Genomic DNA, 24,396 nt, shown 5'->3' on the forward strand with positions numbered 1-24,396 from the left:
CAAGTCCTCAGAAAAGGGGACAGAAATGCTTAAAATGATAAAATAATCAGAGGTTGTCATATGTTGTTGCTAAGTAGACGCAAGCAAGTAAAGGGTGGATGGACTTTTGACAGCCTGTCCACCCCATACAGTGAAAACAAAGCCCAAACTCCAGGAAGCTTGGGAGGGACTGGGAGAAAGGAGAGTGAGGCAGCAGACAGATGATTTTTTTCCAAAAGACATATGATGAAAGGAAGAGAGTAAATAAAATCAAGGAAAGGGTTTGATTCGGTTTGGGGGCTTTGGTTTGTTTTATTTCATTTTTTCTTTAGGATAGGAGGGAGCTTTAACACATGAAAGAACCAGAGAGAGAAAACAGAGCTATATCTAGAAGAAAATAAAATAGAGAAAAAGCCAATGCTTTTTTAAAAACACAATGCTTTTAACTTCTCACCTGTGGGTCTTAAAATATTAATGCAATAAAAAGGAGACATGGCAGATTATTAAAACTTGTGCTGAAACCAGCCCTGCAAAATGTTTTTGTCCTGAATTATGACATTTTAGACTGATCAAGCATTAGTTTGTTATTACTCAAACTTCTTATTGGTAAAAATATCAAACCGGCAGTTAAGCTGTCATATGGAAAAAGCAAGCAATATAATCACCAGTGCTTAACATTTAAATGTCAACCCCAAACAACAAGACAAGTCATAAGTTAACATTGATCAAAAAACTAAAAATATGGAAATTGAATGCTGTACTTACAATGCAAAGTATTTTGTATTTCTTAACTGTGTTGTTCTTAAGGCTGCTTTCTTCCATGGTTAAAGGTATTATAGCAGACATTGGCCCTTAGCTCTCTAAACCTGCTTTACCGCATGCAGGAAGTACACTGCCCAGCACAAATGAAACTCTGAGTGAGATAGCTGTGGTTGGCTTGTAAACGTTTGGAAAGGTCATAGCTCTTTCCTGATTGGGCAATCAGGAGAGGGGAAAAATTATAATAGTACTAGTGTCAAAAGGTTAAACTTCATTCCAATTGCTGTAGGAAACTTCTCTTTTCTTATCTTTTTAATAAACGCTAATCAGTGCTTTGGGAATGAGATTTTTGAGATAATAGCTAATCATTCTGTTGGAGTCCTGGTAGTGCAGTGGCTATTCCTTGAGTTGTTAACTGCAAAGAAACCAGTCGAGAGAGAAAGATGAGGCATTTTACTCCCACAGTAACAGCCGTGGGAGTACCACGAGGTCATTTTTCCGCTGGCCTATGGGATCTCTAGGATTCAGAATTGGCACCATGACCATGGATTTTTTTCAGTTTTTAATCATTCTCTTTAAGAGCCTTAGTGCCATTGTGGACTAAGTACTGGGAAGCTAACTAATAATCACTTGGCTCAAGCCCACCCACAGTTCCCACAGAGACGGGCTTTCTCTTTCTCCATCGCTGGATACCTAGGAAACCGTAGTTGGCAGTTCGAGTCTGTCCGAGAGGGAACCCTCTTGATGGTGTGCAACTCAACAACTCACTGCCATGGAGTCGAAAGGGAGACCTTCCCCTGTGGGTCTCTGAGACTAACTCCATGAGGAGTAGAAAGCACAGTCTTTTCTCCCACAGAGCAGTTGGTTTTGAACTGTGGACACTGCACATCACAGCCCAATGCAGAGCTGCTTCCTTTGTTTGCAGGGGTCCTGGAAGCTGAATTCATTCCAGAATATTGGCACTTAGGAAAAGAGATAATGTTTGAAAGGTCCCCAATTAAATAAAGCATCATAAAAATAATATGCTAGGTTCTTAAAATTATTATTTTTAAACAAATCATTTTATTGGGGGCTCGTACAACTTTTTTTTTAAATCACTTTATTGGGGGCTTGTACAACTCTTATCACAATCCATACATCCATCCATTGTGGCAAGCACACTTTTATATTTGTTACCATCATCATTCTCAAAATATTTTCTTTCTACTTGAGCCCTTGGTATCAGCTCCTCATTTTTTCCTTACCTTCCTCACCCTCCCTCATGAACCCTTGATAATTCATAATTTTTTTTCATGTCTTGCACCAACCGATGTTTCCCATTACCCATTTTTCTGTTGCCCAGCCCCCTGGGAGAGGGTTCCCCCTTTCTCTCCCCACCTTCCTCTTGCCCTCCTGATATGGCTATTCTCAATATTGGTCCCGAGGGATTTATCTGTCCTGGATCCCCTGTGTTTCCAGCTCTTATATGTACCTGTGGACATGCTCTGGTCTAGCCAAATTGTAAGGTAGAATTAGGGTCATGACAGTGTGAGTGGGGGGAAAACATTAAAGAATTAGAGGAAAGCTGTATGCTTCATCCATGCTATACTGCATGCTGAGTGGCCCGTCTCCTCTCTGTGACCCTTCTGTAAGGGGATGACTTGTCTATAGATTGGCTTTGAGTCTCCACTCAGCAGCCCATTCACATTGGCATGCTTTTTTGTTCTGGGTCTTTGATGCCTGATTTTTGCTTCCTGATATCATGGTCACACAGGCTGGTATCGGGAAGGTGAGCATCTCAGAATGCTGGATTACTAGAACAAAGTGTTCTTGTGTTGAGAGAGTACTTGAGTAGAGGACTAATGACCATTTGCTTCCTTAGTACTAAACATATAAATATATGTACTTAGATCTATTTCCCCATCATCATATATAAATATATTTACATATGCACATGCCTGTATTTAGATCTCTAAATGCCCTTTGCCTCCTAGTTCTTTCCTCTATTTCCTTTTACTTTCGTCTTGTTCCACTATCATGTTCAGCCTTCATTTGGGTTTCAGTAATTCCTCTCGGTTACATTGCCCTTGATCATGCCCTACCAGGCCTCCTATGCCCTCCTTGCCATCGATTTTGATAATTTGTTGTTCCCTTGTCCCTGGGTTTGTTAATGCTCACTTACTTTCCCCCCACCTCCCTCTCTCCCATTCCCCACCCCATCTGTCCTCCCATTGTTTTCTCCTCCAGCTTGTTTATTCTACCTATCTTATCTAGATAGACAGGCAGAGATAATAATATGCACAAACACAAGATAGAGCAAAGCAAAGCAACAACAACAAAATAAAACAATAACAACAAAAAAGCCAAGGACAAAAAAAGAAAAGCCTATAAATAGCTCAAGGTCTGTTTGTTGACCTTTATGAGTGTTTTCCAGTCGAGTCTGATCAGTGTTGTTCAGTATAGTCTCACTCTGTAGTGTCACTAATATGTTGCTTTCAACAATATTCCATGTTCAATATTATATTCATTTCAATTTCTCTGCAAAGCTGCTTTACATTCTCAGCAAGGCAGACTAGCAAAAGAAACCCCCTTTTTTACTAGCTAAATGGCCTGCTTCCTTCCCACTCCCATCTCAGAAAGTCTCACTAGTGATTAATGTTAGACTATATTCTCAGGTTCTCAGGTTCAAGACATGATGATTAGTTTAGACTATTCTTCAATATCTCATTTGTTTTAATATTTTTCATTTTGATGTTATAATCTGAATGGTGAAGTTAGTCTTGTTATAGTAACCATGATGTTATCGTCAATTTTGGTGGTGTTTCTTTTATGAAAAGTAATGTACCTTATAATACATGCTTGCTCTTCTTGAAGTTACCAGCACGTTATAATCAATATTGTACCCTGTAATTCTCCCTAAACAATACTAACATTAATTTTGCTTTCTGCTTCTGTCAACACTTGCTTAAATCTTAGACAAAGGATAAATGAGTTTTTTACTGTTAAAAATAAACTGAAATGCGGACTCTGGACTGAAATCAATGAAGCACTTTTAGATTCTAGCAGTCCAGTTATAACAGAACAAAGACTCTTCTAAATTATCACATCATGGTGCTGTCATTCATTTCAACACTCAGCATATTGGGTCCCAAATTACTGTAGTATCTAGCTGGGATATATTATTATTATGGTTACGGATTGGGCAGCTAACTGCAAGAGGATTGTTTGAAACCACCAGGTGCTTCTTAGAAGAAAGGTGAGGCTTTCTACTGGCATAAAGAATGACAGTCTCGGAGACTTCCGGAAAGATGGCTACGGAGTGACACATACCAGAGGGACTCTGCAGAATCCAGCCCAGGAGAGTTGCTTAGAGGGAAATTCAACGCTGCTGGATCGCACGAGGTGCATCATAAAGATAAGTAGGCACAGATCCATGGGGTTTTCAGGGGCTGGGGGCTTTTGGCTTACCTCAGTGGAAGCCGGCTGGGGCTCGACCCTAGCCCAGCCGCTGTATCTTCCCAAGCCGGGACCATTTGGAGCCTGTAGCAGGGCTTGGTCTCAGCACAGCCACTGTTTTCCCCTGCCTGCTTCAGGGCAGGGACAGGACCCTTGCGGCCCCACAGGCAGGGATCAGGGTTCAGCTACATTGTTGCTTCTGTTTGCATCTCTTCTCTCTATTCCCACACAGCCTTGGAGGGCTGCGCTGGGGCTTCTTCATGGCACAGCCACAGCTTGCAGCGCCCCGTCCTCTGAGCAGGGACTAAACACAGCCCCCCACAGCTCCACGGGCAGGCAGCTTTCTTGCAACTCTTCTTGGGGCTCAGCTGCAGACTGCAGCTGGGGCTTGGGGCAGGGATTAAGCCCTTGCAGCTCCACAGGCAAGGAGTGGGACTCAGATACATAGTTGCTTTTGCTTCCCTCACTTCCCAACATCACTGCACAGTCTAGTCTTACTTTTTATTTTTCTCCCCCTGTATTCCTACCCTGCTCTTTCACACTCCATTGCGGACTTACAGGGCACTCCCATTGCCCTAGGGCATTTGCAACTGGACCACAGACAGCTAGGTGAGCTCCACCCTCCATAGATAGCCCAAGGCTAGGGAAAGGCCTGTTTGCTCTCCAGGGGATACTCCTCGGACTTCTCACAGGGGAGTTCCTGCCTGTGTACCTGGGGACATAAGGCAGCTCTGCCAACACTTATCAACATTCAAACCAATAGCAGGAACTTCAGCCCAGTCTCTGCAATACTGGGGCAGGTGGCCTACCTGTCATCTGGGGCACTTCCCTGATAGAGAAGCCACAGGAAGATAAAGTGGTAGGTTAATCCCATAGTAAAATCAGCTTTAGGCAGTTCAAAGAAACATTCCTATAAGTCTTCCAGCGAGAGACTAGAAAATGGCACCTGGTCCCTCAAAAACAACTCAACGCAAACAGCCATCAGCCCCAATGACCTCAACGAAAAAACAGGAGAAACAAAAGGCAAAGGCAGAAGATGTCCTGAACATAAGAACATACATAGAAGAAACAGACATTGAGATGCCACGCAAAGAAATTCTCAGAATGCTGCTTGGAGCCATGCAGGATATGAGGGAAACAATACAGAAAAAGGATGAAACGATACAGGAGCTTAGCGAGGAGATAATGAAAAACAATAGGAGAATCACAGTCCTTGAGAATCAATTGAAGGAATCAGAGAACCGCATCAGTGTCTTGGAGGACAGCCAAGCGGACTTTAATAAACGTGAACAAAAATCTACTAAGAGCATCAAAGAAGCTGAAGAAAACCTAAGAACTATGTCTGATGCTATGAAGCGGAACAACATTAGAATTATTGGCCTACTGGAGGAAGACACAACAAAGAAGTCATCTGCAACAATAGCGAGAGAATTCTTGGAGGAAAACTTCCCCAGCCTAATGAATGAAAACCAGGCAAACATCCAGGAGGTTGAAAGAACACCAGCACGACGGGACCCCAAGAAGAAATCACCAAGGCACATAATAGTTAAACTATCCAACTTTGAGGAAAAGGAGAAAATCATGCGAGCAGCTAGGGAAAAACAAGCAATCGCATATAAAGGTTTCCACATAAGAATATGCTCAGACCTATCAGCAGAAACTATGAAAAAAAAGGAGAGAGTGGAGTAACATATTCCAAAAATGGAAGGAAAACAACGCAAATCCAAGAATACTCTACCCAGCCAAATTATCGATCAAGATCGATGGACAAGTAAAAGTCTTCCCAGACAAGGAAAAACTCAAAATATACGTTACAACAAACCCAGCCTTACAAAAGATTCTTGCCGACTCAGTATGGGCAGAAGAACAACACGCACCAAGCATAAATAAGAGACCATCACATACAACAACCTAACCCAGAGGACAACAAAGAGAAAACAAACCCCAAGATAGTAATGGCTTAAGGATGGAAAGAAGTCAAGAATAATACACACACAAAACACACACTACTGAGAAAGGAAAGTAGGAAAACTCCCAACACAAAAGGTATAAAATGACATCACAGAGTCCGGAGATGGAGATAATAACCCTGAATATCAATGTCCTGAACACAGGCATTAAAAGACTGAGACTAGCAGAATGGCTTAGAAAACACAACCCATCAATCTGCTGCCTACAGGAGACATATCTCAAGGCTACAGACAAAAATAGGCTGAGAATCAAAGGCTGGAGAAGGACCTACCAAGCAAACAGCAATACAAAAAAAGCAGGGGTTGCAATCCTAATCTCAGGTAAAATTGACCTCAAAGTGTAAACCATAAAAAGAGATAAGGAGGGACACTATATAATGCTCAAGGGAATCGTAGACAATGAACCACTAAGCATTGTAAACATATATTCCCCGAATGGGAGACCAGCTCAATACATCAACCAAACACTCCAAAAGATTAAGAAAGAAATCACAGACTCGTCAATTATAGTGGGTGACTTCAAGAAACCACTCACTGAGAAAGACAGATCACAGGGAAAAAATCTCAACAAGGAGACTAGAGAGCTAAACTCCACAATTAGACAATTTGACCTGATAGATAATTACAGAGCTTTTCATCCAAATATTAAAAAATTCACATTCTTTTCAAGTTCCAATGGCACATATTCGAAGATAGACTACATGCTGGGACATAAGGCAAATCTACATAAATTTAAGCACATTGAAATAATACAGACCTCTCTCTCCGACCACTGTGCCATAAGACTGGAAATCAACAAAAGGAAGACAAAGAAAAAAAGAGCAAATAATTGGAGGATGAATAACTCTGTACTACAAATGGAGTGCGTACTGGTGCAGATCAGAGATGAAATCAGGAAATTTCTAGAAACCAACGAAAATGAGCACACGACGTACCAAAACTTATGGGACACAGCAAAGGCAGTCATCAGAGGAAGGTTCATAGCAATACATGCACACCTAAAAAAGGAAGAGAGACTCATGATTGATATGCTGACACAAAATCTACAAAAACTAGAGCAGAGTCAGCAGGACAACCCTACTAATAGCAAAAGAAAAGAAATTATAAATATCAGGGCTGAGAGTCAGGAGAGGGAAAATAAGAAAACTATGGGAAAAATTAATATCGCTAAAAGTTGGTTCTTTGAAAGGATAAACAGGATTGATAGACTATTGGCAAACCTAACCAAAGAAAGGAGGAAACAAATCTCAATAGCAAGAATAAGGGATGAAAGAGGGGTCATTACAACAGACCCTAATGAAATCAAAAGGATAGTTACACAGTACTATAAAGGATTGTACTCCAGTGAATTCTACAATTTGGAAAATATGGACAAATTCTTGGAAAAACAATCCCTCCCTAGACTATCCTCGGTGGACATCAAGAATCTCAACAGACCCATAGCAATAGAAGAAATAGAAAAGGTTATCAAGGGATTACCAACAAAAAAATCCCCTGGACCCGATGGCTACACTGGAGAATTCTACCAAGCATTCAGGGAAGAACTAATACCAATCCTACACAAACTTTTCCAGAACATAGAAAAAGATGGCAAACTCCCAAACTCCTTCTATGAAGCTAGTATAACTCTGATACCCAAACCGGGCAAGGATCCCACAAGAATTGAGAACTACAGACCAATATTCCTAATGAACATTGATGCAAAAATCCTTAACAAAATACTAGCCAACAGAATACAAAAGTATATAAAACAAATAATTCACCATGACCAAGTGGGATTCATACCAGGGATGCAGGAATGGTTCAATATACAAAAGACCATTAGTATTATTTGTCACATTGACATGAAAAAGTATAAGAATCACATGATAATATCAATAGATGCAGAAAAAGGATTTGACAACATCCAACACCAATTCCTGTTTAAGACACTTGAGAAGATAGGAATGGAAGGAAAGTTCCTCAAGACAATGCAAGCTATATATGAAAATCCAACAGCCAAAGTGGTAGTCAATGGAGAAAAGACTAACACAATCCCACTGAAAAAGGGGACCAGACAAGGATGCCCCTTGTCCCCACTCCTATTTAATATCGTGCTGGAGGTTTTAGCTAACAGCATAAGCCAAAGAAGTGACATCAAAGGTATTTGTCTGGGGAAGGAAGAGGTGAAAATATTGTTATTTGCAGATGATATGATTTTATATATGGAAAATCCCAAAAGTTCCACAAGGGGAGTGCTGGAAGCAATAGAGGAGTTTGGCAGAGTGGCAGGATACAAGATCAACAAACAGAAGTCCATCAGACTGTTATACACATCAGATAAGACCACAGAAGAAGAGATCAATAGCCACACACAAATAGAAATATCTAGGGATACACCTGACTGATAAAACAAAAGATCTATAAAGGGAAAACTATAGAACGCTATTACAAAAAACCAAGAGCGACCTCAACAAATGGAAGAAAATCCCATGCTCTTGGATTGGAAGACTTAATATAGTTAAGATGTCAGTTCTGCCAAAAGCACTTTATAAGTTTAATGCCATCCTGATAGAATTACCATCATCTTTCTTCAAAGAAATGGAAAAACTGGTTACCAACTTCATATGGCAAGGGATGAAGGCCAGAATTGGCAGAGAACTCAAGAAGAAGGACACCATGGGAGGGCTTGCTTTACCTGACTTTGGCACATACTATGCAGCCACAGTTCTCAAAACTGCATGGTATTGGTACAATGACAGATACTCAGACCAATGGAAAGAACTGAAAACCCAGAAATAAAAGCATCAGCACACAGACAGCTGATCTTTGATAAGGGTTCCAAAAAATATCAAATGCGAAGCAGATGCCCTCTTTAACCAGTGGTGCTGGAATAAATGGATATCAACGTGCAGAAAAATGAAGCGAGACCCTTATCTCACTCCATGCACAAGAATAAGCTCAAGGTGGATCACAGACCTTGAAGTTAAACCCCAAACTATTAGGGCCATCAATGAGGGAATTGGGACCAACTTGAGAACTTTGGCACAGGGAATACACAGGCTATCAGAAATAGCGAAGGACACAAACACAGAAGAGGCACAGATTGAAAAATGGGATACACTGAAGATAAAACACTTGTGTACATCGAAAGAATTCACCAAGAGAGTAATAAGAGAGTCCACAGACTGGGAAACATCTTTAGCAATGACACATCAGACAAATGCCTTATTACTAAAATCTGCAATACTCTGCTAGCTTCCAAAAAGAAAAAAAAAAACAATAGCCCACTTGAGAGGTGGGCAAAGGACTTGAACAGAAATTTCACAGGAGCAGAAATCTGAATGGCCAATAAACAAATGAGAAAATGTTTCCGATCTTTAGCCATAAGAGAAATGTAAATTAAAACAACAATGAGGTACCACCTGACACCCTCAAAGGTAGCCCAATTCAAAAATCAGAAAGCAACAGTGTTGGAGGGGCTGTGGGGAGACAGGAACTCTCATCCACTGCTGGTGGGCCTGAAAGTACATACAGCCACTATGGAAATCAATCTGGCGATACCTAAAACAGATGGAAATAGAGTTACCATATGACCCAGCAATCCCCCTACTGGGCATATACCCAGAAGAGGCAAGAAACAAACCACGGCCAGACATCTGTGCTCTAATGTTCATTGCGGCACAGTTCACAATTGCAAGTAGCTGGAAGCAACCCAAATTTCCATCAACTGACGATTGGCTTAAAAAGCTGTGGTATGTACATACAATGGAGAACTACGCATTACTAAAAAGCAGTAATGAACGTATGCGGCACATAGCGGCATGGGAAGAACTGGAGGAAATCATGCTAAGTGAAGTAAGTCAGGCACAAAAGGACAAGTACAACATGAGCCCACTGAGGTAAGTATTAAAAAAAAAATGAAAACTGGCATAGGGGAAAAAGCTACTGTGTACAAACATTTTTGGGGTAAAGACTGTGTAGTATGGCAGAGACCAGATCAAAACCAGGGATGCACATGGTAGACAACAGTGGAGGAGGTGGGGAAAGGAAAATAAAAGGATGAATATAAGGAAGAAAAGGGGAGCGGGGGCATGGGGCACTAACCCACCCAAGGGGAGGGTATTGTTTATATCTCCACAGGGAAAGTGGGACCAGACTTCAACCCAGTGCCACAAGGTGTGAATGCAATATCCCGGCGTGGAGTAGGGAACCAGTGGAGAGGTCTGGGAGGCTGGCCCCAGCACCAAAAATTAAGTGGATTCCTGCCCGTCCCCTGAGAAGAATTTGTTCCAAAGGATGACATTGATTCTGCAGCTCTGGGAGATGGACATATTTGATCAGAGCACACGGGAGCAGATGAAGGGGCAGGAGGAGCGAGTGGAACACAGCCTGGCCCACCAGGCCGTGAGGATGATGTTTCTGAGTAGAGCAGCCAGTCCACAGAGAGAAGAACATGGCTGGCCCCACTATGAGACATGATGCCCCTCAGTGACTAAGGGCGATACAGGGGACAGCACAGGAGACACAGTGTGGGAATTGCACCTGACCTAATCCCACCACACCAAGGCAAAGTACTGGGAGAGTGCAACGGAACAGCAAGGGAACGGAGCGGCGGAGTTCCCAGGGAATGCTGAAAGTGGACTTTGGGGCCAGGGCATGGTGCCCCAACAGACTGGACTGAAAAACACTCATAAGGGCCAACAAACGATCTTTGAACTAACTACAAGCTTTTCTTTCTTGATGTGTTTTGCTTTGTTCATTGTCAGTGGTTTGTTTTTGTTGTTTTGTTGTCTGGTTGTATACTGTTGCTTTGTTTTCCTCTGTCTTGTTTTCGTGCATGTTAGTGTCTCCACAGGTCTGTCTGAATAGGACAGGCTGGATGAACTATCTGGAGGAAAAACAACGGGACCGACAGTTCCAGGGGGACTTGAGGTGGGGGGATGTGGGGGGGGTAAGGAAGTGGTGTTAACAAACCCAGGGACAAGGGAACAGCATGGCGCCCAAAATGGTAGTGAGGAGGGAGTGGCAGGCCTGGTGGGGAATGACCAAGGGTAAGGTTGCATAGAGAAGAGGTATAGCTGTAACCCAGGTGGGGATGGAGCATAGTAGTAGTGCAGGAGGAAAGTCAAGGGAGATGGAGGAAAGAGCTAGGAGTCAAGGGGCATTTATGGAGGTCTAAACAAAGACATGTACATGCAAATACATATATGAGGATGGGGAAATAGATCTACGTTTCTATATTTACAGGTTTAGTATTAATGTGGTGGAAGGACCTTGGGCCTCTACTCAAGCACTCCCTCAATGCATGAATACTTTCTTTTATTAAATTGGCACTCTACGATGCTCACTCTCCCGACACAACTGCTGAAGCCAAAGTGGGTGAACAAGTAAATGTGGTGAAGAAAGCTGATGGTGCCAGGCTATCAAAAGAGATAGTCTCTGGGGTCTTAAAGGCTTGAAGGTGAACAAGCGGCCATCTAGCTCAGAAGCAATAAAGCCCGCATGGAAGAAGCACACCAGCCTGTGTGATCACGTGGTTCCCGAAGGGATCAGGTATAAGGCATCATGAGATATATATATATATATACCATAGTGAATGAAGGGGGAAGTGCAGAGTGGAGACCCAGGGTCCAAGTGTCAGCCACTGGAGATCCCCTCATAGAGGGGTTTAGGAGAGGAGATGGGTCAGTCAGGGTGCGATGTAGTTCTGATGAAGAACACAGCTTTCCCCCAGATCCTGGATGCTTCCTCCCCCCTTCTATCATGATCCGAATTCTACCTTGCAGGACTGGATAGGGCAGAGGTTGTACACTGGTACATATGGGAGCTGGAGGCACAGGGAATCCAGGGTGGATGATACCTTCAGGACCAAGGGTGTGAGGGGTGATGCTGGGAGAGTGGAGGGTGAGTGGGTGGAAAGGGGGAACTGATTACAAGGATCCACATGTGACCTCCTCCCTGGGATACGGACGGCAGAGAAGGGGGGAAGGGAGGCTACGGATAGGGCAAGATATGACAAAATAACGATGTATAAATTACCAAGGGCACATGAGGGAGGGGGAGCGGGGAGGGAGGGGAAAAAAAAGAGGACCTGATGCAAAGGGCTTAGGTGGAGAGCAAATGCTTTGAGAATGATTGGGGCAGGGAATGTATGGATGTGCTTTATACAATTGATGTATGTATATGTATGGACTGTGATAAGAGTTGTATGAGCCCCTAATAAAATGCAAAAAAAAAAAAAAAAGAATGACAGTCTCGGGAACCTGCAGGGGCTGTCCTAGTCTGTCCTACAGGGTCACTATGAGGTCACATTGACATGATGGCAGTGAGTTGTTGTGTTGAGCTATCAAAGGAATTCTCTGTAGAACAAACTAGATGGAAGTGATTTGAGTATCATTAAAGTAGCTAGTTTCATGGTAGTAGAAAAAACCATTGTCAAAGCCATGTGATGACCTTTCTAAGTTCTGCAAAGAAAAGCATATCTACCTTCTACTCATATTGCCGGGGATAAACCAAATCAACTAGGAAGCAATGATAGTATGCTGCAAGTTTTCCTCACGATTATTCCTAAAACATATTTAAGGAGCCCCTGTGGCATAATGGTTAGGGGCTCAGCTCCTAACTGAAAGGTCAGCAGTTCAAATCCACTGGGTGGCTTTGTGAGAGAAAAGACCGGGCAATCTGGTCTCACAAGGATAACAGCTGTTTGATCACAGTTGTTTGATAGATAGGTTTATGACGACAACATTAAGAATAAATAAGTAGAAAGGCTACTGAGACTGCTTGTGTCCAAGCAACTTGCTCCTGGGTTTGGTTTATTGTGTTGGAGGTTGCAGGTCATGGTTCTGTGAGAATTCCCAGTTAATTTCCCTAAGAACATGTTAAATGCTTCTGTTCTCCAGGCTAGTTTGTTGCATCGCACAGGAGGTGTTAAAATCTGGAAAGCATCCCTCCAAGCATAACCAATGGTCTCTACCTGGAGCACCAAGGACAATGGAGAGTCACAAATAAGAGAAGGGTGTGCACTGTGTAGCTCATTGCCTCCATGAACAACAGCCTTGTTTGCCCTGAGACCATAAGAATGTGGTGTAAGGGCCTTGGCTACTATTATTGAACATTTTGATTAAAAGATCCCATAGAAGAATCCTAATCAAAAGGGCGACGTGGTGGTGGGACTGCAGAGCAGAATTTCTAATTCTCATGGATTATAAGCTTTCTGGAATCATTAAGAATAAATGGATTCCTGAAGCCATTGTCCTGAAGGAATCTTTAAATCAACTTTAAATCTAAATGATCTCCTGAAGATATCTTAAAACTAAAATTTTTTAAAAAGTCTAACTAGTAAAAATGTTCTGCCTTGAGCATCATACTCTTCTGAAACCAACCAGCAAATAACCAAAACCTACAGCCATCGAGTTAATTCCAACACAGAGTGACTGTACATAGGACTTCCAAGGCTGAAATCTTTACAGGAGCAGACAGCCTCAACCCTTTCCCAAGAAGCAGTTCGCGAATTTAAATTGCCAGCCTTGCAGTTTGCAGTCCAATACACACCCGACAATGCCACAGGTCTCCCATATACTTGTTAGAACTATGTGGAATCACCACCAAGCTTGGGGGTGCGGTGAGAGAAAGATAAGGCTGTCTGCTCCTGTAAAGAGTTACACTCTCAGCAACTCTATGTAGGGTCTCTATGAGCTCAATTCACTTGGCTCTCAATTTGTCGGACTGTGGTGGCTTGAGTGTTGCTGTAATGCTGAAGCTATGCATTTTAAATCCCAGAAGGTCATCCATGGTCAATAGATTTCAGCAAAGCCTCCAGACTAAGAACAGATTAGGAGGAAAGCACAAGTGATCCACTCCTGAAGGATTAACCACAGAAAGTCTAATACAGTGGTGGAAGATGAGTCCCTCGGGTTGGATATTATCCAAAATATAACTGTGCTGTACAATGGAACTTAATTATGATGAGGTAAATCTGTGGGGACCTATATTTGTTAATGGAGCATGACACAAAAATGAGAAGAAATAACTGCAAACACCCATTAGAAATCAGCATGTGGGATATACAAATTATGAATCAAGGAAGCTTGGACGTTGTCAAAAATGAAATGGGATGCATAAGATATTAGTGAGCTGAAATGAATTAGTATTGGTCCTTGAATCAAAAATCATATGCATTACTATTTTAGGAATGACACATTCAACAGGAATGTTGTCTCGGTTATCATTTTAGAAGTCATTTCAACAGCTACCTTGAAGGACAATGTATTTTTGATAAGATAATATCTATACAACTAGAGGGAAGATCACTTAATGCAATTCTTACTTAAATTTTTGGGTGAACCACTAAAGCCAACAATGAAGAAATTGAAGAATGCAGCCAACTTTTTAGGTCTGAAATTGTCAGGGGAAGCCAGCTCCTAACACATCATTACGGGTCCGGTGGACACAATTGTACAGCGATAATAAGTAAGGATCATAATAAAGTTATAGAGAGCAGGAGGGATAGAAGAGAAGTACTGAAATAAATGGAGTCATACGATTCATAGTAGCATGCTCACCTCAGCCCCACTCGATGGTCCACGTGGAGGGGGATAGCGATCTTTAATGTTAGCCCAGACTTTTTATATTCTCCAGGGACGTGCAAGCCCCCTAATCACAGGTGAGGCCATACATCACAGGGAGGGGTTGTGCCATAGGTAATACAGAAATGAGAGGGGATGGTCTAGGGACATACATGCAATAGTAAGAGGAGGGATTGAGGGTATCACATGTGATAAGATGGGCGGATAACTTAACTTTGGATGTCACAGAATCAGTTTGGCCTGTTCCCAGAGTCAAGTGATAGAGATCATTATTGGTAGGATGAGAAAGCTTGGTCGCAGGTCTCAGGGAGGAATAGTTTATTGTCACTAGTAGCAGGGAGTGAGGCCTGCCATATAGTCTGGTGACTAACTGCCCTAGAGGCCTACCCTGTAGTCTGGTGACTAACTGCCCTCGGTGGGGATGTCTGTAAGCATCTGACCTCTCCCCACAAGTTCCCCTTTTGTTGTATACATAAAATTCAAAAGCCACATGGGCAATATGGTCATTTTCTATACATTAAAGACTGTCAAGGCAAAACTTCATGATCCAATTAATATAGCCCAAAATTCAGGCTTATAGCGAACATTTGAATCCAGGTGCTGGGGAAAAAGTCCCCTACGCCCATCTATTATTAGAGGAAGGTATGAAAGAGATTGGATACCGAGGCGGGAAGAAATAGAGCCAAATAGGAATGTCTGCTTCTATAGTTAAAACCGCCGGTCACACAGCAACCAGCTATGTGCTTGTAAGAGACAACCTCAGATCAGCACCATGTAGGAGGGTAAAGTGAGGAGCAATGTCATGAGAATGTGATTAGGACTTACCTACAATCACAAGGGTGGAGGTCCCCCTCCACCACTAGAAACCTAGCCTTCCAGGCTCCTTTGCGAGACAGTGAAGGATTCGTCCTTAAGCACTCTCTTCCCATTCTCTGCTCCTCACGGTATTTGCCTTATGCGCGAACTTCAAAAGTGCCACAGAGGCCGTGTGATTCTCCTTCATACGCCTTAGCTTTCTATAGAATCAACACGTGATAGCCAGGAGGAAAATTGTGATAATGAGCAGCACTGTTAGGCTGGAACCCAGGCTATGAGAAATAGTTTGAACCCAAGCACGAGGGTCCAATCCTTGCATGCCCCTCACCGATTGCTTAATTATATCAGAGCCGGGAGATGCCTCAAGCCTGTCTTTGAATGTATAGAAAATATCCCTTTAAAGCTGATCAACAGCTAACGAAATGTTTCCCTTAAACCCTTGCAAATGTTTCCTAATTAAATCCCAATCATGCAATGTCTTATTATAAGGATAAGGGGTTATACAGAAGTCAGTTACATTCCAATCACATTTCAGAATTACCTGATGATGCAAGTCCATGATTTGATCTCTCAACCACTGGACAGTTTGCTGCAGCTCCGCCCCCCAGTTCATCGTCCGCCTTTGCCTGAGTGGCCCAGAGCTGATGCAAGTCCACTTGCCACTTTTGCACGAAATGTCCAGTCTTGATGGACTCTTATAGAGCAGCCCCAACGACAGCAGCAGTGGTGGCAACGGCTATGAGTCCAATTATAGCTGCGATCAGCATTCCCACGAATCGGCGAGGTCTTCTCAGCATCTCCGACACCACTTGCATCAAGAAGGACGATTCTGGGCTGCTCTCCCATCTGCGCTTCATCTCCACCGGGATCCACACCCCCATCCTGCCCTTTAGGATGAGGATGCTGTCTTTTGAAAGGTTTACAAGCAGAGCATGGTTAATGCCAGTGAACAGGTTACAATTGTGGCCAGTGGCACTGCGAGCAGTCTCATTGATGAGGATGTTTCCTACAGCGAGCACATAGGGTAGCTTTACACACGAGACTACGTATCAAGTCTCATTTTTGCGGACCCTATGAGTATAGCCACAGTGATTGGTGCCTGTAAGGCTTCCTGTACAGCCTGTTAAAGGCTTAGTGGCAAGTGGTAATTCCCACAGGTCCCACTGTTCAGGTCCTGTCACAGGCTTCAGTAACCTGGGGCGGGGAGGCGCGAGGCCTCCTTCATGCCACGCCATCAGTTCTGACCTGGTAGTGGGAAAGCCATCGGAGGTCTTCTGCCACTCACAGTTACTTATATAATCACACAAGGTGACATTGGATTCCTCTGAGCAATCAGTCAGAAACTTGCCGTGAGGGCCCCAGTCAATAATAGTCACCATGTCATTTCTTAACACTTTTCCGTGTGGCCCCTGTCATTTGAGCGATTTGAGTCTGTCAGCAACGACATGCCGCTAACTCATATCTTTACAGGTTTCCGTATCTCCTCTCCCCTCCACAGTAGTGGAGTTTTCATATTCTGCAAACGCTTCACCCATTATCATATAGAAGCCATAGCTGGTTTCATTGAAGATCAGCCAATTATTCCATGGCCTGGGAGTTAACGGTTAAACAGATGGGGTTGGTGCCCACACACAAAGGCAGAGTTTCGAATCCCAGAGTGAAGTTAAAATCTCTGCCCTCTTCAGTGGGGGGTCTGGCTATTCCATTTCCCCAAGGCCCTGGTGTCCATATGGAATCATTTACAAATAGGATGGGGCCATTCTGGGTCCACTCCACGACTTCTAGTAGAGGGGGATGGGGGATATAAGCCCAATAAGAGTGGCTAGCACCTACCTCAGTGGTGACAGATATGATAGCAATCATTGCTAGGAACATGTTTCCATAGGTCATCGGTCTGCTGGTGCTCGCCAGAGTTGCCTGCACTCGGTGTTCCATCAGTTTCACCTGTGCCCAGCTGGGAGGCATGACTGGCATGTGCTCCGCCTTTTTCTCTTTAAGACGGGGTTTCTTCCTAATGGCCTTTGTGCACCTGCCAGCAGTTACAGTCTCAGAAACCCACTGGGGTCATGATGAGTCAGCATGGGCTCAGTAGCAGCGAGTTGGTTTTGTTTGGTAATGACCAAGTATATCATATATAAAGAAATCGAAAGGTAATTTAAAAGACAATAAGCAGAAAAAAGTAACATGGCTGCCAAAAGAAATTCTGAAAATTGCTCTTAAAAAGTGGCTCGAACAAATGGAAGAAATAATAAAGCAAAAAGTCGGAACAGGAAAATTTGCAAGGCAGCTCAGAATGACAAAGTAAAATATTATCAGTAGATGTGCAAAGACCTGAATTCAGAATCCAAAAGGAAAGAACACATCGCACCCAGTATTTCCAAATGAAAGAAATGAACAAAAATTCAAGCCCTCAGTTATACTATTAAAAATTGTATAGGAAAAATAGCAAAACATTCGAGAAGCACCGACACTCAGCCATTTCACAAGGTATCTTATGATCAAAACCTGATGGTATTAAAGGAAGAAGTCCACACTTCACTGAAAATATAATGGCAAAAAAAATAAGGCTCCAGAAAATAATCCACGAAGACCAGTGGAAATATTTCAACAAGATGCTGAAACACTGGAAGCACTCAGTTGTCTATGCCAAGAAAATTGGAAGATAAATACTTGGCCAATCAACTGGAAGAGACCTATATTTTTCTTTCCAAAGAAAAGTGACCCAACAGAATATGGAAATTACCAACAATTTCATTAATATCACATGCAGGTAAAATTTGGTGAAGAAAGAGTCAAAGCAAAACATCCACAGGGAGCTGCCAGAAATCCAAGCTGGATTCAGAAGAGGAAGTGGAACAGGCATATCATTGCTGATGTCAGATGGATCTTTACTGAAAACAAAGAATACCAGAAAGATATTCACTTGTGTTGTATTGATTATGCAAAGGCATTTAACCACATGATCATAATAAATTATGTATCCTATTGCAAAGAATTGAATGCCATAGTACTTAATTGTGTCCCTGTGAAACTTGCACATAGACCGAGAGACAGTTGTGAGAAGAAAACAGGAGGATACTGTGTGGATGAAAATCAGGAAAGATGTGTGTCAGGGTTGTATCATTTCACCATCCACGTTCAATCGTATGTTAAGTAAATAGTCTTAGAAACTGGATTATATGAAGAGGAATGTATCATCAGGATTGGAGGAAGGCTCATTAACGATGTGCAGGATGCAAAGGATATAATCTTGCTTGCTGTAAGCAAAGAGGACTTGAGGCACCTACTGATGAAGATCCAAGGCTACGACCTTCAATATGGTTTGCAACTCAATATTAGGAAAGCAAAAATCCTCATAACTATATCAAAATATAGCAGCATAATAGATGGAAAAACATTCTGAATTTTTCTAGGATTTTATTTTACTTGTATCCACAGTTAAAACTTGTGGAAGTCGAGAATCAAACAATAGATTGCACTGAGCATATATTCTACACAAGCCCTCTTTAAGTGTTAAAATGCAAAGGTATCACTTTAAAGACTACGTGCACCTGACCCAAGCCATGTGATTTTCAATCATCTCATAGACATATGAGTAATAAATAAGGAAGATCAGAGAAAAACAGATGCATTTCAATTATGGTATGGTTGAAGAATATTGAAAGTACTAGGGCTGCCAGAAGAACAAATAAATCTGTTTTGGATGAAATACATCCAGAATCCTCCTTAGAAGTGAGGCTAGTAAGACTTCAACTTGAGTACTTTGACTATTTTATTAGAAGGGACAAATCCCCAAAGGGGCGTCGTGCTTGGTAAGGTAAGTTCGTGAACAGAGAACGCACTCTGTGGCTACAACAATGGGCTCCAACATCGCAGCAACTGTAAAGATGTTGTAGAATCAGCCATTATTTCCTCCTGTTTTACATAATTATTGGATTCTGGGTTCCAATGACCTGTCTTCACTTTGACAATGTGGCTTCTCTGATTTTCCTCTGGCTCATAGTACTTCTACTTTTATGTACCCCTCTGAGCAGTTTTCTTGTTTTTAAAACTTTTCCGTTGTGCTAGCCTCACCCTAGCTTGGAGTGAGTCTAAAATATTTACTAGATGCGTACAGGCACTCTCTTGGGTGGCCATCACAAATTACCAGAATCTTGGTGCCTTAAAATAATAGAATTTATTTTCTCACATTTATTGTAGTCCTGGACTAAAAATCTGAAACTAAGCAGTCAACCGGGATCAGGCTACCCCTGGAAGTTCTAGGACAGACACGCCCCAACCCACCCTCCCCCCCCCCCAACAAAAAACAAACAAACAAACAGATTTTTGTTTGGCAAGATAATGGTGAAAAACAGACTTCTTCATTCTGTAAAATCTAGAGGTATGGTTAACAGACAAATGATTTTTTTAATAGAAAGGTTTGGGTCTAAATGTAGAATCAGCCTCATTCTAGCCTTGTGATTTTGAACAAGGCACCTACTTGTGCTAAGCCTGAGGTTTTACATCTAAAAAAATGGAAGTAGATTTTTTAAAAATTAGCTATTGTCAAATAGGTTCCAGTTCATCATGGTCTCGTGTGTGGCAGAATAGAGCTCTGCTCTCCCGGGAGCCCTCTGAGGTTTCAATGGCTGAGTTCTTGCTAATCCATCACCAATCTTTTCTTCCAAGGGGACTGGGCGGGCTTGAACCCCTAGACTTTCCGTTAGTTAACCATTTGCACCACCCAGATATAAAAAGCACTTGCTCTGATAACTATTACAAATCATCCTGAATCCCATTCAGCTGTCCGCAGATTATCTCAAAATCACAATTTGAAAACAGTTCATTAGACTTTAATCCCCCTCCTGAGAACTTGCATTTCCAGAATATTTTCAGGTATTTTAACAAACTCTTCAGGTGACAGGGTCTTGAAATAGAGGCCCCTTTCATTTGGCGTTGGTGTTCTTGAACGCAAGGTAAATAGCCACTAGCTCTACTTGAGCCACTGGCAGAAATTCAGCTGGCTTTCCTGACCTTGCAATGCATGCTCAGCCTGCATCGATCTGCTCAGGACACAGCATGTACAGCTTGTGTTTCCATCAGTACTCCAAGAAGAGTGGGTTAAGCGATATTCTCTGAATGGATGATCCAAGACATCTACCAAGCAAGAGACCACTGATACTCTTTCTACATAATATTTGAAATGTCAACTATGACTGGTTAAAAAAAAGAATATAAATGCAAATTCTCAGGCAAGGGACAGGGGAAAGGACTTTGACCAGAACAAACTGCTCCAAACCCTGTTTCAAATTAAATCAAGGCTGCCATGACTCCACCCTAGGCTTGTGCTATGCCTTCATGGGCATCTGCGCACTAAGGAGACCTCAAGGACAGGTCCATGGTTAAGATCACAGCTATGCAAACATATGGATCTCGTGTTGCTTCATGTTGAAGTCCATTAAAACTGCAGCTGTTTTTGTTCTTGAATCTGTTCCGAGTCACGTTGGCTTTATATAGGACAGAACAAAATGCAGCTCGTCCCAACCACCTTCATACCCTTTATCGATCCTTGAGTCTTGTTGCAGCGACTGAGCCGATGTGTATCATGAGGCTCTTCTTTTCCTCTGAACGTCTACTTTACCAAGCATGGTGGCCTTATTCAGGGAATGGTTCCTCCTGCTAATATGCCGAATGTTCATGAAATGAAGTCTCATCACCCTTGATTCCAAGGAATATTCTGGCTGCATTTCTCCCAAGACAGGGACCCAGATCTTCTGGAATGCTAGTTCCTTTGCGTCACTGGCTAGTACATTTTTGCACTTTCAAATTCTCCAAGAGTGCTGCCTGGTCATTCCCGAGTCATGATTTTGGTGTTACAAGAGGTCTTTGGCAACAAATTTGCCCAGTGCAATTGATTTCTTCACTCTGCTTTCATGGGCATTGGTTGTGGGTCCAAGCAAAATGAAATTTTTGATAACGTCACTATTTCTTAATTTATCACGATATTGTTTATTGGTCCAGTTGCGAGGAAGTATTTTTGTTGCTGTAGCTGGTTTCATTTTGTTGAAGTGTAGGCTATGCTAACGGCTACAGTCTTTTATTTTCATCAAATAATAAATTTCATAAGGAGATCTATTTTAAAGACATGAAGCACAAGAGCAGGACAAATAAAGGAGGTTATCTTAGAATTCTGAAAGTTGAGAAAGCAGATGGATAAATGGCAAGAGACCAGAGAACAGCAAATCCTCAGCTGCATTGCAAGAAGATCTAAACATAAATAAAATGGATATGTTTGCACAATTCTCAGGAAGACTCAGGCTTTTGAAATGGAAAAGGAATTGGGTCCAAATCAAGGCTGTCTGGTGGAAAGCTGCTTGTGATACACATTTATTTCCATAAGGCCGTATTCCTCAGGCTCCAGCTGAGTGCCTCTGCTTCCCTTGAATAGACAGTGTGGAAGTTTATTTACTGGGTAAAGTCCAGGGCTCTCTGGCATAGCTGTAAGTATGGATAATCTGCTATAAAATGGGGGTGATAAGAGACTATAAGCATATTAAATACTGAACATCCAGACTTCTTGGCTCATTTTCATTCAGGAAGATTGACAGCCAATCACAGTTTTAGCTACTTGCAAGTGACTGAAGAAACCTTCTCTGGTGATTCAGATTAGTACAAAAGGAAAGAACAGAAGATGCCAACCACAGAGGTACCCCAAGACAGTGTACACAGGCCGCCTTTATTATGGCAGGCATAGCTCTGCCTTAGTAAGTGCTAGTGCAAGTTTTACCATAAACTCAACCCTCCTTTTATGTATCAATGGTACCCAGTGACTTGAGTTTTTAATATGTACAAGTCACCAATCCATGTACTTTAGTCTAAAAATCTGCCCTATATTTAGTTTAGTTTTTGTGATAGTTAGGTTTATTGTGCCAAGCTGGCCAATGAACACAGGTGGGATTAATTGAAGGGCAGTTTAATTGAAGGGCTGAGAGATAAATGGCTCGGTGTGCCTCACCTTTCTGGTTTCTTGCTCTCTGAAGGTTGGACCAGTTGCAGCTGCCTTAGCTAATTCTCTGGTCAGCTAGCAAGGCTCACTTCCTGTGAGACATCCTGAGGAGAAGTCACATGGACCTACCCTGATGCAGCCTTGGGTGCTGAAGAAGCCACTTGGAGACCCCTGCCAGTGCCGAGATGCTTATACACTCATTGATTCGGCTTTCCTCCTGCAGTCGGCATCATTGTGTGTGTTTTGTGAGTTTGAGGAGGACTTTGTAGATCGGTGTCAGACATATGAACTAATGTCAGACTTATGGGCTAGGACTGGACTGGGTTGGGATGCTTAATGTACAATTACCCATTATATAAAACTATCTCTTATACACATAAGAGTTTCTGTGGATTTGTTTCTCTAGTCTACCCAGACTAACACAGTTTTCTAAGTAGTATTTTAAATTCTATATCATTGGCTAAATTAATGATACTACCAATAGAATTACCATATGCCCCATGGAAACAATTTATAATAGTCTTCAATAAAATGATATCTCTAACTAATAGTAGAGATAAAATGATATCTCTAACTTATAGTCTTCAAATAAATGATATCTCTAGGAGCATATATAAATCATAGATATATGAATGGATTTTGAACCTGCACATAATTGTATGTTCTAATCTGAGAGACATTAGTTCTTAATGATGTGGCCCTATGCAATATTTGCCCTGCTAAGGAACTCACTTAAGATATGGGTCCTATATCAAAGTGTGGTGAAGAAGTCAGATGAGAAGGAAAGAGATATTGAACGTAAACATGGTAGTAAATCGCTTTCTTGAGTCAGCAATTTCACATAAAGTAATAACATGGAAAGAAGGTGATATCTGAGGGGAAACCTAAGTAGAGTCCCTACAGAGAGGTAGGGAAGAGCATTTACAGCAGCAGGCCAGAGCAAAGGAGAAATGCTTGAGAAACGTGCACACAGACTTGTGCTTTCTACTCAACTTTTGTAAACTAGGTCCTCAGGTAAAGGAAAGCACTTCTTTTTTTAAAAAAATTATTCTTAAAAGGTCATTTTATTGGGAACTCTTAAACTCTTGTTACAATCCATACATCGGTAGCATGAGGCGAATGTGTACATATGTTGCCTTCATTCTTTTCCAGACTTTACTTTCTATTGAGCCCTTGGTATCAACTCCTTTTTTTACCCCCTCCACTCCCACCTTCATAACCCCTTGATAGATTATAAATTGTTGATATTTAAAAATCTACACACCAACTGCTGTCTCCCGTCCCCCATGTTTTCTGTTGTTCTTCCCCCTGGAGAGGGGTGTATGGTTATGGGTTGATCATTGGGATCGGTTCCCCTTTGCTCTCTTCCTCTCCTCGCCTTCCCCCTGCCCTTTAGGAATCACTATTCCCACTCCTGGTCCTGGATTATGAAAGCACTTCTATATAGCATAGCAGTCTAAGAAATTAGAGGCTAATTACCAGGAGCCAGGGTCAAAAGCCAACCCTCTTTGTGGTGGAGATTAAAATCTTTACTATACAAAGTCATATATTACTCATTACTTGGAAATCTACCATGTTCCTACCTTTATTCTCCTCCCCTGCACCCACCCATCCACACAAACACTTGGATATTAGATGACATTCCTTCACAGGGTTTTCCAGACTATCCTCAGTAGCTATCAGGATAATTTACCCACTCATTAAAAAAATTTTTTTAAGAAGTTAAATTTCTTCCCCAGAAGATTTATCTTAGAGTTAAAGGATTTTTAAATCTCATCTATTTATATTCTATTCTCTTACATAACATGAACATTGCTGAAGAGCCCAGTCTTCTTGGGTGAGAACAACTCAAACAAACGCCATGCTATCAAGACAATGCTGA

General features: G+C 42.1%; 1 protein-coding gene across 1 annotated transcript in view; it reads right to left on the reverse strand.

Annotated features, from left to right (window-relative positions):
- Window positions 1-825, reverse strand: part of ENPP3 (ectonucleotide pyrophosphatase/phosphodiesterase 3) — a 99,055-nt gene extending 98,230 nt beyond the window's left edge. Inside the window, exon 1 of the mRNA XM_075554538.1 lies at window positions 745-825. Within this exon, the coding sequence (XP_075410653.1) occupies window positions 745-825 (81 nt within the window). The remainder of the gene's footprint in view (window positions 1-744) is intronic.
- Window positions 826-24,396: the final 23,571 nt, after the last annotated feature.

This window comes from Tenrec ecaudatus, chromosome 7 (genome assembly GCF_050624435.1).
Source record: "Tenrec ecaudatus isolate mTenEca1 chromosome 7, mTenEca1.hap1, whole genome shotgun sequence".
Taxonomy (NCBI): domain Eukaryota; kingdom Metazoa; phylum Chordata; class Mammalia; order Afrosoricida; family Tenrecidae; genus Tenrec; species Tenrec ecaudatus.